Raw genomic sequence first — 15,503 nt, forward strand, 5'->3', positions numbered from 1 at the left:
GGACTTATCCCAAGCTGAGTTTTAAATCACACCGATACAGTGAAGGGATCTGTGAATAAGGATGAAGATTTAATGTGTTGGGATATGGGGAGCCAATGGAGGTTGCTAAAGGCAGGGGTAATGGGGCAGGTTTTACTGTTGCTAACTGTGTGAGCAATAGAACTTAATGAGATGAATTCTATATAGGATAAAATGCAGGTGGCTGGCAAGGAGAGTTCTGGAAATGCCTAGCTTGGACGTCATGAAGCATGGATCAAAGTTTCCATGGCTGTGTGCAAGAGGTAAGGGTAGAGGTAGGCGCTGTTGTGGAGGTGGAACAGGCTGTCTTGATGTGAAGCCTGAAGGGTCAAAAAGGGCACCAAGGCCAGGTCCATCAGGAGCATCAGGTCCAGCCTAAACAAGTAGCTGGGGAAGGAGACAAAGTCAGGAGCTAATGGGGCAGAGTTTTTGGCAGAAGCTGAACAGGTTGGCTTCAGTCTTACCAATGTTAAGACTGGAGAAAGCTCTTGCTCATCCATGACTTGATGCCAGTCAAGCAGTCTGACAGGACTGTGGTAGACATGGGATGTACAGTGGTAGCATAAAGACAGAGCTGGGTTGTTAGTATATACGTGGAACCTGACTCCATCGCTTTGGATGATGCAGCAGGGGGCAGCATTTTGATTTAGGACATAGCTGCCAGACTGGGCCTGCGGCAGGTGGTGAGCGAACCAACATGAGGTAAAAACTTACTTGACCTCGTCCTCACCAATCTACCTGTCGCAAATGCATCTGTCCATGACAGTATTGGTAGGAGTGACCACCGCACAGTCCTTGTGGAGATGAAGTCCCGTCTTCGAACTGAGGACTCCATCCAACATTTTGTGTGGCACTACCACCGTGCTAAATGGGATAGATTCAGAACAGATCTAGCAGCACAAAACTGGGCATCCATTAGGCACTGTGGGCCATCAGCAGCAGCAGAATTGTATTCCAGCACAATCTGTAACCTCATGGCCCGGCATATTCCTCACTCTACCATTACCAACAAACCAGGGGATCAACCCTGGTTCAATGAGGAGTGCAGAAGAGCATGCCAGGAGCAGCACCAGGCGTACCTAAAAATGAGGTGCCAACCAAGGTGAAGCTACAACTCAGGACTACATGCATGCTAAACAGCGGAAGCAACATGCCATAGACAGAGCGAAGCGATTCCACAACCAACGGATCAGATCAAAGCTCTGCAGTCCTGACACATCCAGTCGTGAATGGTGGTGGACAATTAAACAACAAACGGGAGGAGGAGGCTCTGCAAACATCCCCATCCTCAATGATGGCAGAGTCCAGCACGTGAGTGCAAAAGACAAGGCTGAAGCGTTTGCAACCATCTTCAGCCAGAAGTGCCGAGTGGATGATCCATCTCGGTCTCCTCCCGATATCCTCACCATCACAGAAGCCAGTCTTCAGCCAATTCGATTCACTCCATGTGATATCAAGAAACGGCTGAGTGCACTGGATACAGCAAAGGCTATGGGCCCCGACAACATCCCAGTTGTAGTGCTGAAGACTTGTGCTCCAGAACTAGCTGCGCCTCTAGCCAAGCTGTTCCAGTACAGCTACAACACTGGCATCTACCCGACAATGTGGAAAATTGTCCAGGTATGTCCTGTCCACAAAAAAAAAGCAGGACAAATCCAATCCAGCCAATTACCGCCCCATCAGTCTACTCTCAATCATCAGCAAAGTAATGGAAGGTGTCGTCGACAGTGCTATCAAGCGGCAATTACTCACCAGTAACCTGCTCACCGATGCTCAGTTTGGGTTCCGCCAGGACCACTCTGCTCCAGACCTCATTACAGCCTTGGTTCAAACATGGACAAAAGAGCTGAATTCCAGAGGTGAGGTGAGAGTGACTGCCCTTGACATTAAGGCAGCATTTGACCGAGTGTGGCAACAAGGAGTCCTAGTAAAATTGAAGTCAATGGGAATCAGGGGGAAAACTCTCCAGTGGCTAGAGTCATACCTAGCACAAAGGAAGATGGTAGTAGTTGTTGGAGGCCAATCATCTCAGTCCCAGGGCATTGCTGCAGGAGTTCTTCAGGGCAGTGTCCTAGGCCCAACCATCTTCAGCTGCTTCATCAATGACCTTCCCTCCATCATAAGGTCAGAAATGGGGATGTTCGTTGATGATTGCACAGTCTTCAGTTCCACTCGCAACCCCTCAAATAATGAAGCAGTCCGAGCCCGCATGCAGCAAGACCTGGACAACATCCAGGCTTGGGCTCATAAGTGGCATGTAACATTTGCGCCAGATAAATGCCAGGCAATGACCATCTCCAACAAGACAGTGTCTAACCACTCCCCTTGACATTCAACGTCATTACCATCGCCGAATCCCCCTCCATCAACATCCTGGGGGTCACCATTGACCAGAAACTTAACTGGACCAGCCACATAAATACTGTGGCTACGAGAGCAGGTCAGAGGCTGGGTATTCTGCGGCGAGTGACTCGCCTCCTGACTCCCCAAAGCCTTTCCACCATCTGCAAGGCACAAGTCAGGAGTGTGATGGAATACTCTCCACTTGCTTGGATGAGTGCAGCTCCAACAACACTCGAGAAGCTCGACACCATCCAGGACAAAGCAGCCCGCTTGATTGGCACCCCATCCACCACCCTAAACATTCACTCCCTTCACCACCGGCGCACAGTGGCTGCAGTGTGTACCATCTACAGGATGCACTGCAGCAACTCACCAAGGCTTCTTCGACAGCTCCTCCCAAACCCACGACCTCTACCACCTAGAAGGACAAGAGCAGCAGGCACAGGGGAACAACACCACCTGCACGTTCCCCTCCAAGTCACACACCATCCCGACTTGGAAATATATCACCGTTCCTTCATCGTTGCTGGCTCAAAATCCTGGAACTCCCTTCCTAACAGCACTGTGGGAGAACCGTCACCACACGGACTGCAGCGGTTCAAGAAGGCTGCTCACCACCACCTTCTCAAGTGCAATTAGGGATGGGCAATAAATGCTGGCCTCGCCAGCGACGCCCGCATCCCATGAACGAATAAAAAGAGGGAGCCAAGGATGGAAACTAGGGCCACACCCAAGTTACCTTGTGGGATCAAGATGAAAAGCCATTTCAGGAGACGTGCTGTCCACATTGGGCCAGATTGAAGTGGAACCAAGTGAGGGCTCTGCCGCTTAGATAGATCACAGAGGACAGACAATGGAAAAGAATGGAATTACTGATCCTGCCAAATGTTAGAGGTCAGAGAACAAGGAGGGATAGCACACCATGGTTGCGGACACATGGAGCATGATTTTAAAAGTGAAGAACGGGTGGGTTGGGGGCGGGGGACATTCAAAATCGCAACCATTTCAGATCCGCCCCAACCCTCCCATTTTCAGTTTTCACCAGGGTGGCACGAGGGGCGGGTGACCAACCCGCTCGGGTCTTAAAACCTTTCAAGGAGGTTGCAGGCCTCCATTTTTCCCACAGTTTCCAATTTCAACCACGGGGGGGCCGGGATTCCCAGGCCTTCTCTTTCAAGCCACGTGAAAGGAGGCGAGAAGGCTTGAGACTAACAAATTGGTACCTTTCTGGCACGATTTGTGGGCCCGGAGGAGCAGGAGTGCTTCCCCCAGGCCCAACAAGCCTACCAGCGACCCACAATGATTGCAGACCCCCGACCCCCCACCCCAACGATTGCGGACTCCTGACCCCCCCACAATGATCGCGGACCCCGCGATGACCCCCGATCCCAACACCCCGCCATTACTGACTCCCTACGTGGCCCTCATGCCAACGCATGCCCTGTGGCCACCCATGCCCTGTGCCGAAACATGCCCACCATGGCCCCCGTGCCCACCCATGCCCTCCCACATCCATACAAACAAAGACTTACCTGAAGACTTACCTGAACACTTCCTCTCTCTGGCTGGTCTCCCGTCTGACTGACTGTCAATCAGGCCGGCCAGTCGGATGGGAAACCAACAAAAAAAAAATAAAAGATGTCCTTACTTCAAAATCGTAATGATGTCCGGGAAACCCGCACTTCCGGATTTCCCATCCATAATTTGACTCCCCGCCCTCTTCCTGGCTCGGAGTCAAAATCATGCCCAAGATGTTAGTTTTGATCAGCAGAGTCTTGGTGCTGTGGACAGGACAGAATCCAGACTGAGGATGTTTGATTAGGGAACGTAGGAAGAGTTGGACACGAAACTTTGTGGCAACAGCACATCTGATGACCTCAGATATGAAAAGGGGGCTAAAGAGAAATAGTTTTGTGGTTAAGATGTTGGATGAGGAGCCGATAAAAGGACCTGGAAGTGGGTATTATGAAGGAGATAAGCTTTATGAGGAGGAGGGGGCAGGAAAGAGGGAAGAGGCGATAGAGTGATATGAGGTTCTGCCAGGGGCAAGGGGAGAAGGTGAGCTAGCAGCAGGACGTGGGAACAGAGCAGACTGTCTGGATGTTCAAGATGAAAAAATCCTTGAGCTCCTCACGTTGGAGGTGAGGGTGAGGGGAACATAAGAAATAGGAGCAGGAGTAGGCCATGCGGCCCTATGAACCTGCCCCGCCATTCAACATGGCTGATCTACCTCAACTCCACTTTCCCACCCTAACCCCACATCGCTTGATTCCCTTACTGTCCAGAAATCTATCGATCTCAGTTGTGAATATACTCAACAACTGAGCATCCACAGCTCTCTGGGGTAGAGAATTCCAAAGATTCACCACCCTCTGAATGAAGACATTTTTCCTCATTGCAGTCCTAAATGGCTGACCCCTTATCCTGAGACTATGTCCCCTACTTCTGGACTCTCCATCCAGGGGAAACAGCCTCTCAGCATCTGCCCTTTCAAGCCCTCTCAGACTCTTTTATGTTTCAATCTGATCATCTCTCATTCTTATAAACTCCAGGGAATATAAGCCTATTCTACTCAATCTCTGCTTAAAAGGCAACCCTCTCATCCCAGGAATCAATCTAGTGAACCTTCGTTGCACCCCTTCTAAGGTAAGTACATTCTTCCTCAGATAAGGAGACCAAAACTGTACACAGTACTCCAGGTGTGATCTCATCAAATTGCATCATGACTCCTTACTCTTATACTCCAAACCCCTTGCAATAAAGTCCAGCATACCATTTGCCTTCCTAATTACTTGCTGTACCTGCATGTTAACTTTCTGTGATCCGTGTACAAGGACACCCAAATCCCTTTTAATACCAACATTTACTAGTCTCTCACCTTTTAAAAAAATTCTGCTTTTCTATTCTTCCTACCAAAGTGGATAATTTCACATTTCCCCACATTATACTCGATCTGCCAACTTCTTGCCCAATCAATTAACTTGCCTATATCCCTTTGCAGCCTCTTTGCACCCTCCTCACAGCTTACTTTCCCACCTAGCTTTGTATCGTCAGAAAACTTGGATACATTACAATTGGTCCTCTCATCTAAATCATCGATATATTTAGTAAACAGCTGAGGCCCAAGTACTGATCCTTGCGGCACCTCACTAGTTACAACCTGCCAAATGACCCGTTTATTCCTACTCTCTGTTTTTTGTCTGTCAAACAATTCTCAATCCATGCTAATATATTACCCCCAATACCATGAACCCTAGTCTAGTATAACAACCTCTTGTGTGGCACCTTATCAAATGCCTTTTAAAAATCCAAATATACTACATCCACTGGTTCCCCCCCCTTATCTACCCTGCTAGTTATACCCTCAAAAACCTCTAATAGATTTGTCAAACACGATTTCCCTTTCATAAAACCATGTTGACTCTGCCTAATCATATTATGATTTTCTAAGTGCCCTGTTACCACGTCCCAAATAGATTCTAGCATTTTCCCTACTACTGATATCAGGCTAACTGGCCTATATAGTTCCCTTTTTTCTTTCTCTCTCCTTTCTTCAATAGCGGGTTTACATTTGCTACCTTCTAATCCACGGGGACGGTTCTAGAATCTAGGGAATTCTGAAGATCAAAATCAATGCATCCACTATCTCTGCAGCCACCTCTTTTCAATCCCTAGGATGTAGGCCATTTGGTCGAGAGGATTTATCGGCTTTTAGTCCCATTAATTTCTCCAGTACTTTTTCTTTACTAATCTTAATTACTTTAAGTTCTTCACTCTCATTAGACCCTTGGTGCCCCACTATTTCCAGTATGATTTTTGTGTCTTCCACGGTGAAGACAGATACAAAATATTTGTTTAACGTCTCTGCCATTTCCTTATTCCCCATTACAATTTCTCCTGTCTCTGCCTCTAAGGGACCCACATTTACTTTTGCTACTCTCTTCCTTTTTACACACTCGTAGAAACTCTTACAATCCGTTTTTATTTTTCTCGCTAGTTTAATCTCATATTCAATTTTCTCCCTCTATCAATTTCTTGGTCATCCTTTGCTGATTTCTAAAACCCTCCCAATCCTCAGGTTTACTATTCTTTTTGGCAACATTGCACGCCTCTTCTTTTAATCCAATACTATCCTTAACTTCTCTAGTTAGCCACAGTTGGACCACTTTTCCAGTAGAGCTTTTATTCTTCAAGGAAGTATATTCGTTGAGAATTATGAATTATTTCTTTAAATGTTCACCATTGCTTATCTACCATTATATCTTTTAATCTAATTTCCCAATCGACCTTAGTTAACTCGCCCCTCATACCTACGTAATTGGCTTTGTTTAAATTTAAGACCCTAGTTTTGGACTTAACTACATCATGCTGAAACTCAATGTGAAATTCTTTCATATTACGATCATTCCTCCCCAGAGAATCCTTTACTATAAGATTACTAATGAAGGGAATTGGCAAAAGCAGATTATCATGTGCAGGAATCTGGAGTTATCATTACCGTTCAGGATATTCCTGAAGTAGTAGGAGGATTAGTCACGGAGGGGGAGACACGGTATTACTGAAGATGATCCAGCTAGATCTGGCAGTAACGTACCAGCTGTGCTCAAGCCTACAGCCCTCAGATTTAAGGGAATTGGAAGTGACTGATCAATGGGAGAATGGAAGGAACTTGGAAAGGTCAAAAACATAGAAGGCCGAGGCAAGGGAGCTGCTGAGCAGGTTAACAGCGGCAGCAATGTTGAGGTAGGTTAAAGGCCAGAGGGGAGGAAGTTGGGGGTTATGGGTGTGTTGGACAGAGCATTGAGGGGCAGTTTTTTTCCAGGGCAGAAGGCAATAGAGGGGCTGGAGGCAGGTAGGGACATAGGGATTTTGAGGAAAATCTGACAGAAACCTCAGAGGTGTAAAACCTTGCAAAATAATAGGTTGTGCCCATTGGTGTAGGAATTAATGTGCAGGATGTGGCTGTACTTGCATAATGACAGGTATGCAGAAAACTCAGAGGAGAGGGGACCAGGGAAATTTAGGTGACAGTTAAAAATCACCAAGGATAAGGAGTTGCTTGCTGCCAAGGCTAAGTGAGGAGGAGGGAGGAGATTTCAGCAAGGAAGTTGCTAAGGGACTTGTAAGTGCAGCAGATAAGGACATCGAAGGAGTTGTGGACGGGGGTGCGGAGAATGAAGTGTTTAAAGAAGATGTCAGAAGAGTATGGGGACAGGTCGAGAACGGACCTTGCGATGACAGCCACGTTCCTGCTGCATCTAGTGGGCAGATGGTGTGGTGGAATATGTAGTTGACTGGGGTGATGTCAGTGTGTGGGAAGGAGTCAATGACAGTAATCCAAGTAAGCAAGTTTTGGTCAGGTCCAGCATGTCAATAGATTCATCCAAGATGATTTTGTAGATGCTGAGACTCATTCACAAGAGAACAGACATTTTGATGGGCAATTGGAATGGATGGGTGGTAAGGAAATCTGCAGATAAATATTCATTCATATCTCTCTGTTCTTATCCTTAAACCTTGAATCCCATTCTTCACAATTATCCAGCTCCTTTTTAAAGTTATTAAGGGACAATATATTGACTACTTTTGCTCAGAGGTTAACACACATATTCGTCTGACATATCTAATACCCTATGAAGAAACAAAAAGTATTGCTTAAGGCTTTGCTAATTTTATACTCATGCTTTCACTCTGCAGTCACAGTCCAAACTAAATAACTTGGCTGCAACTACATGACCCATTCCTTTCAGACCTGGATCATGCCTCTTTAACAATCTTCCTTTCCCTAACAAAAACAAGCTCATCTCTTAGTCTGTCTTCATAGCTTGAAGTCTAAATCCTATGCCTTGCCACTCTCTTCTGAACATGCTCCAATCTACCAATGTCCCTTTGAAGGTAGGGTGCTCAAAAGTGAACAGGAATTCCCAAATGAGGGATTACTAATGATCTTTACAAAGTTCGAATAACTTGTTTTGACTAGTTAAAGTAAATTTTGTGAGGCTCCACTACAAAATTTATCCTACAGCCAAACAGCCTTGGGATGTATCCCAATACTTCATTACTCTTGTTGATACAGTTCACGTTGTCTCGTTACTTTCAGTGAACAGTCACAAATAACACCCAAATCCAAATTAGCTGCTTTTGCTGGACGAAGAACAAGCATAACTCTTATGTTTAGTTTATTTCGCAGATGCTGTCAGATATTTTGAAATGATGGAAAACATACCTCTCCACTGCATTCCAAAGCAAGATGTGACCTAGAAAACAAATGTGATTTAAAAAGGAAAAAAGACCATTAGATGGACAGCAAGTTTGTACACAAATATTCACAAAGGACTGCAAGAACAAAAGTAATGGATAAAACTGAACTTATAACTTGATTGTTATTTAAAAAATGGAATGAGTATCTGTCCATTACACATTCACCTTTAAATTAATTGGAAACGAAACCTACTATTTGATTCTAAGAAGTAGACTTGCTTACAATAGCTAATACCACAGAAAATTAATACCTCAGTACATTTTAACCCTTAGATTGCTGCTAGCTCTAAGGATTTCTGGGTTATTCATGTCATTTCAGCTCATCTATTGAGATGCTGAAAAATCCTCTTTATAAGACAGGAGTAATGCCGCTGAGATGTCAGAGTAACTTTATTAACATTAAAGTTATATTATATACGTCCACACACACCTTAAAATATTCTAAATCAAAAGATAGGCTTATAAATATTCAATGATAGCTATCTGTTCTTATCCTTAAACCTTGAATCCCATTCTTCACAATTATCCAGCTCTTTTTTAAATTATTAAGGGAGAATGTATTGACTGCTTTTGCTCAGAGGTTAACACACATATTCGTCATTCATATCTAATACCCTATGAAGAAACAAAAAGTATTGTTTAAAGCTTTGTTAATTTTATACTCATGTCTTCACTCAGCATTCACAGTCCAAACTAAATAACTTGGTTGCATCTACATGACCCATTCCTTTCAGAACTTTTCAGACCTGGATCATGACTCTAATGATCATCCTTTCCCTAACAAAAACAAGTTCATTTAAATATTTGCTATTTAATTGAAAAAAAATCAAACATGTATAAAGAATGATTTCTCCATAGAGAACAGCAGAAATTGTCCTTCCTAAACTTTAAAGAAGTATTGCTCAGTCGACTTTATCCTGGTTTGATATTCTTTCCTTTCCTGCTCTCACTTTCTTCTACATTTTCACTTTTATTTTACATTCCTCTAATTTATTTTGGCCCTGAAAATTCACAGGGATTCTCCTAGTCTCCCATAACCCATGCGGAATTTGAGGGCCTCTTTGGATAATCACTTAGTGAATATACCTAGGAAGGTTCCAGTTTCAGTGTGCTGAGTTAGCTGATCTTAATCAGCTTGATGGTAGGCTACAGTTGGTCTCAGCAACCCTTGGGCTAGGGAGAGGGAAAGGGAAAGGTCAGCTGGAGTTGACAATCACTGTCCAGCTGGAAAAATACACGTGACAGGATCAATCTCAGCTGTGATGCTGCTTGTGATCGAACTGCCCACCATCAATGCTCACACGTGTAATGGCCACACGAGCAATACACTGGAGGTGGCATGCACGCATGGATTCCTATCTAAGCAGTCAATACCTTCACAGGAGGTGGGGAGGGGAGAAAACTGGCAAATTAAAATAAATAATTGAACTTACCTGATTTTCCTTGCCTCCACTAGGTTACGTCATCGAAGTGGCCTTTTTGGATTTGATGAGATATCTCATTGGCAGGTCAGGAACGGGAGCACACCAAAACAAGTTATTTTGCCAGTGGCCCTGCAGAAAATTATCTTTGCAATATGTACACTCCTATATACCCAGGGAGACAATCATCCTTCTTCAGCTGTGAGTGCTGAATGTTGCTGGAGTTGTGAACTAAGCCACACTACGAAATGTTGTCAAAGCTGCTACATGGCCAGCTCGTACAAGCTAAACTTACAAGCTGTACGTACAAAGGCCAAGCCACCATGCCAGTTTCTCTCCAACACAACAGAATCTTTAAAATAAATAAAACTGACTGTACAGTACCTTTTTTGTGTCTTGGGTGCTGCACACCCCCTTCCCCACCCTACTCCCCTCAGTCTAATTCTCCATCACTATGTCTCCATCTTTGCTTTCACTACATCTCTCTGGTTCTCTTCACATTTCTTCTCTTCCAATCCCTTCCACCAATTTCATTTACATAAAAAAAAGCATTTAATAAAAAGATAAACAAGCTACAAGTTTGCAACTAGCTTTCAATTTTTTCCCAGACCTCAAAATGAAATCTCACAATATGGCACACTGAAATACTTCCTTTCCTATTGGTCTATTTCCATAGTTGAACCATTCATATCTTAGCATAAATTTCACTAGCAACCAGTCATAAACCACCTATTAATACTTAAGAATTCACATTTTTCCATTGCTGTTTTCTTTTTGCTCCCTGTCTTCTCTTTCAATAATAGTGCAACATATACACCTGATATTATTTTAACTGCTTCTGGAAACTTCCATCGTGTTAATAATATGCATCTCTAATAGGGATCTCGAAGGGTAGTAAAAATTTACTGTTTCTCACATTTGACAAAGGATAACATTGAAAATGTAACACTTCTTTCAAATGTGAAATCTCTCTTCAATTGATAAAGGCATTTATATAATATTATTATTTTTGGTGATGCTGATAGGGATCCCTGGAAGCTGTGTTTTTTAGTACCCAGTTAAGTGTATTAAAGAACACAACTTCCAGTTGGATCTTTCACCATTTCACTAATAGTCCCATATTTTTAAGCCTGCCACTGATGGCTTTGAACACTTCTTCTCCTTGCCAATTGTCTCTGTTCTACTACTGAAGGCATTGACTCCTTACTGGAATATGATTCTATGGGCATCTGCTACAGTCGGATACCTTGCCCACTGGCCATTACACAGGTGGCATCAGTAAGCAATTAATCTATGAGGAGTACCACAGGAAAGCCCAAACCTATCCTCAATCAATGTCTACTCATACACTTCTAGCAGCGGTTCCCAAACAGCATCCGGAGTAAGAAATCTGGTTCATTTTCAGGCAGGAGTGATGAGATCATTGGTTTCACTCCTTCTATCATCCTGGCTGAGATCAGCAAATCCAGGATAGGCAGGGTCAAACCTGGCGTTCCTGAGGCGCTCAACTACTCATTGACAAAACTTGCTGAGCCTTCAGGAGGATTAAAATTAAAGTACTACTGCAATGGCACTATCAAACTATCTTACAATGCATCAATCACCAGTGATTTTTAAAATATTTTGTGTAGCTTTGGACAACAATTGTGCTGAAATCTTATACTATAGGTTTAAAAATAGTTCTCAAATGAAATCTGTAAGATCAGGTTCTGAAACTTTGTAATCACTAAGCACATTTTCAAAAAAGATTTCTTTATGAGAATACATCCATATAATTTTTGGAGTTACTGTATAGTTTTGTCACAGGCTACGTAAAGGAGAATGCAAACCTAATTCCGTGATCCCATACACTGGCGAGGAGCCGTGCTTATAGGGAATGCAGGCCTGAGAATTGGGGCTACAATGTTGAAGCCCGATCTCTGACCCTGGATGACTTCCTCACTGGGAGTGCCGAGTTAGCCCTTACATTGGCATGTTTAGGGATGTTAGTAATGGTTGAACACATGCTAGGAATTTCACACTGTTTGGAGTTGAAGATAATTTGATGACAGTGTGTATAAGCAGCACAACAAGGAAATTCCTGCCTGAAGCTGAACCTCCCACTTTCCATGATGGCTACGACAGTCATCTGGAAGCAGAGAGAGATCTCTGTTTTGCTGGAACTGTTCGCATCACATTTTAAATAAACAAATTTTCCTCAAACGTAAATGAGAGGCTGCAGACATTAACATCATTGGAAGATTGGCTATATTTCATTTGAAAAAGTTACACATCAAATTGGTACGAGCCAATGAACAAAAACACGATAAATAAATAAATACCAAGCCTTACGTATCCTGTTCAACACGGAGGAAGAATATCGGATCTCTCTATGATGATGATTAGTTTACCTTTACAGTACACTAGATTAATTATTTAGACATAAAAGCAGTGTGCTCAGCACTGGTAGACTGGTTTACTTTATATCCATAGCATAGTCACATGAAAATGTTTAAAAATAAAACAGTCTATTAGTGAGAAGCAATCCAAAAACTGGTCAGGCATGGCAAAAATATTTACTATCTGAAAACAATCTGTACGATCTGAAAACGTGTGCGTGAATAATTCTTAGTGGAGCTATTTCACAAAATTTAAAGAGTGAGCTTGACCACATGCTTCTTTAGAATGTGTTATATTTAAAGGTGCAACATTCTAATTCAGGCATAAGTTAGGCTTTTGAAGATAAAATGTAGTCATTTTCCTTTATTCACTGCATTTACAGTCTTATCTTTTTCATTTTAAAAATTAAAATATAGATTGCAGCAGGGCTACACCAGGTGTAGGCAAGAATTTTCGAGCCTGCCATTTCACATAACAACATAAGCAATAGGAGGAGTACGCCATATGGCCCCTCGAGTCTGCTCCACCATTCAATAAGATCATGGCTGATCTTCGACCTCAACTCCACTTTCCCGCCCTATCACCATATCCCTCGATTCCCTTAGTGTCCAAAAATCTATAGATCTCAGTCTTGAATATACTCAACGACTAAGCAGCCACAGCCCTCTGGGGTAGAGAATTCCAAAGATTCACAACCCTCTGAGTGAAGAAACTTCCTTGTCTTGAGACTATGACCCTTAGTTCTAGACTCTCCAGCAAGAGGAAAAACCTCTCAGCATCTACCCTGAAAAGCCCTCTAAGAATTTTATACGTTTCAATGAGATCACCTCTCATTCTTCTAAACTCCAGAGAATATAGTCCCATTCTACTTAATCTCTCCTCAAAGGACAACCCACTCATCCCAGGAATCAATCTAGTGAATTTTCATTGCAACCTCTCTAAGGCAAGTATATCCTTCCTCAGGTAAGGAGACCAAAATTGTACACAGTACTCTACGTGTGGACTCACCAGAGCCCTATATAATTGCTGCAAGACCTTCTTACTCTTATACTTCAACTCCCTTGCAATAAAGGCTAACAAACTATTTGCCTTCCTAATTGCTTGGTGTACATGCATGTTAACTTTGTGAATCGTGTACAAGGACACCCAAACCTCTCTGACCACCAACATTTCTTAATCTCTCACTTATTAAAAAATATTCTGCTTTTCTATTCTTCCTACCAAAGTGGATAATTTCACATTTCCCCACATTATACTCCATCTGCCACTTTCTCGCCCACTCACTTAACCTGTCTATATCCTTTTGCAGACTCCTCGCAGCTTACTTTCTCACCTAGCTTTGCATCATCAGCAAACTTGGATACATTACACTCGATCCCCTCATCTAAGTTACTGATATAGATTGTAAACGGCTGAGGCCCAAGCATAGATCCCACTAGTTACAACCTGCCAACCCGAAAATGGCCTGTTTATTCCTGCTCTTTGTTTTCTGTCCGTTAACCAATCCTCAATCCATGCTAATATATTATCCCCAATCTTGTGTAACAACCTCGTGTGGCATCTTGTCAAGTGCCTCTTGAAAATCCAAATATACTACATCCACTGGTTCCCTCTTATCTACCCTGCTAGATACATCCTTAAAAAACACTAATAGATTTGTCAAACATGATTTCCCTTTCATAAAACAGTTTGACTTTGCCTAATCATATTATGATTTTCTATGTGCCTTGTTACCATGTCCTTAATGATAGTAGTGGGGAAAATGCTAGAATCTATCAGGCTAACTGGTCTATAGTTCCTTGTCTTCTCTCTCCCTCCTTTCTTGAATAGCAGGGTTACATTTGCTACCTTCCAATCTACGGGGACTGTTCTAGAATCTAGGGAATTCTGGAAGATCAAAACCAATGCACCCACTATTTCTGCAGCCACTTCTTTTAAAACCCTAGGATGCAGGCCAATAGGACCAGGGATTTGTTGGCTTTTAGTCTCATTAATTTCTCCCATACCTTTTCTTTACTAATCTTAATTACTTTAAGCTCCTCACTCTCATTAGACCCTTGGTTCGCCAATATTTCCGGTATGTTTTTTGTGTCTTCTGCTGTGAAGATGTGGGGGGGGGGGCGGGGGAGTTAGGTCAGGAGAGCAATAGCGATAGGGGATTTTATAGTTAGGGGAACAGATAGGCGTTCCTGCGGCTGTGGACGTGAATCCAGGATGGTATGTTGCTTCCCTGGTAACAGGGTCAAGACTGTCACTGAGCGGCTGCAGAACATTCTGAAGAGGGAGGGTGCACAGCCAGAGGTCGTGGTCCATATCGGTACCGATGAAACAGGTAGAAAGGGGGATGATGTCCTCTAGGCAGATTTTAGGGAGCTAGGAAAGAGATTAAAAAGCAGGACCTCAAAAGGTAGTAATCTCAGGATTATTCTCGGTGCCTTGCACTAGTGAGTATAGAAATAGGAGGATAGAGCAGACGAATGCGTGGCTGGAGAGATGGTGCAGGAGGGAGGTCTTTAGATTCCTGGGGCATTGGGACCAGTTCTGGGGGAGGTGGGGCCTGTACAGGCTGGACGGGTTGCACCTCAACGGAGCTGGGACCAATGACCTCACAGGGAGGTTCGCTGGTGCTGTGGGGGAGGGTTTAAACTAATCTGGCAGGGGGATGGGCACCAGGATGTAGCATTAGAAAGGAGAAACAAGGTGCACAAAGGATTGGGAGAGACAGATAGTACTAGAGTAAGAAATAGTACTGTACTAGGTGAGAACAGACTAAGAGAGAATACAAGAAGGTCTAAGAATGGTTTACAGTGCGTGTGTTAAAGCACACAGCGTAGTAAATAAGGTTGGTGAGCTGCAGGCACAATTAGCCACATGGGAATATGATGTTGTGGCGATAACGGTGACCTGGCTCAAAAAAGTGCAGGATTGGGTACTAAATATTCCTGGATACAAGGTGTTCAGGAAAGATAGGGAAGGAAAGAAAGGATGGGGGGGGGGGGGGGGGTGGTGGCAGTATTGATTAAGGAGAATACTGCAATGCTGGAGATAGAGGATGTCCTGGAGGGGTCAAGGACAGAATCT

General features: G+C 43.6%; 1 protein-coding gene across 4 annotated transcripts in view; it reads right to left on the reverse strand.

The window, feature by feature from the left end:
• c10h14orf180 (chromosome 10 C14orf180 homolog) overlaps positions 1-15,503 on the reverse strand; it is a 69,799-nt gene that overhangs the window by 20,410 nt on the left and 33,886 nt on the right. For all 4 annotated transcript variants that reach the window (XM_067991710.1, XM_067991712.1, XM_067991708.1 and 1 more), the window contains one exon: positions 8,588-8,618. In XM_067991710.1, coding sequence (XP_067847811.1) covers positions 8,588-8,618 — 31 coding nt within the window. The remainder of the gene's footprint in view (positions 1-8,587; positions 8,619-15,503) is intronic.

The sequence above is a fragment of the Heptranchias perlo genome, chromosome 10 (genome assembly GCF_035084215.1).
Source record: "Heptranchias perlo isolate sHepPer1 chromosome 10, sHepPer1.hap1, whole genome shotgun sequence".
Taxonomy (NCBI): Eukaryota; Metazoa; Chordata; class Chondrichthyes; order Hexanchiformes; family Hexanchidae; genus Heptranchias; species Heptranchias perlo.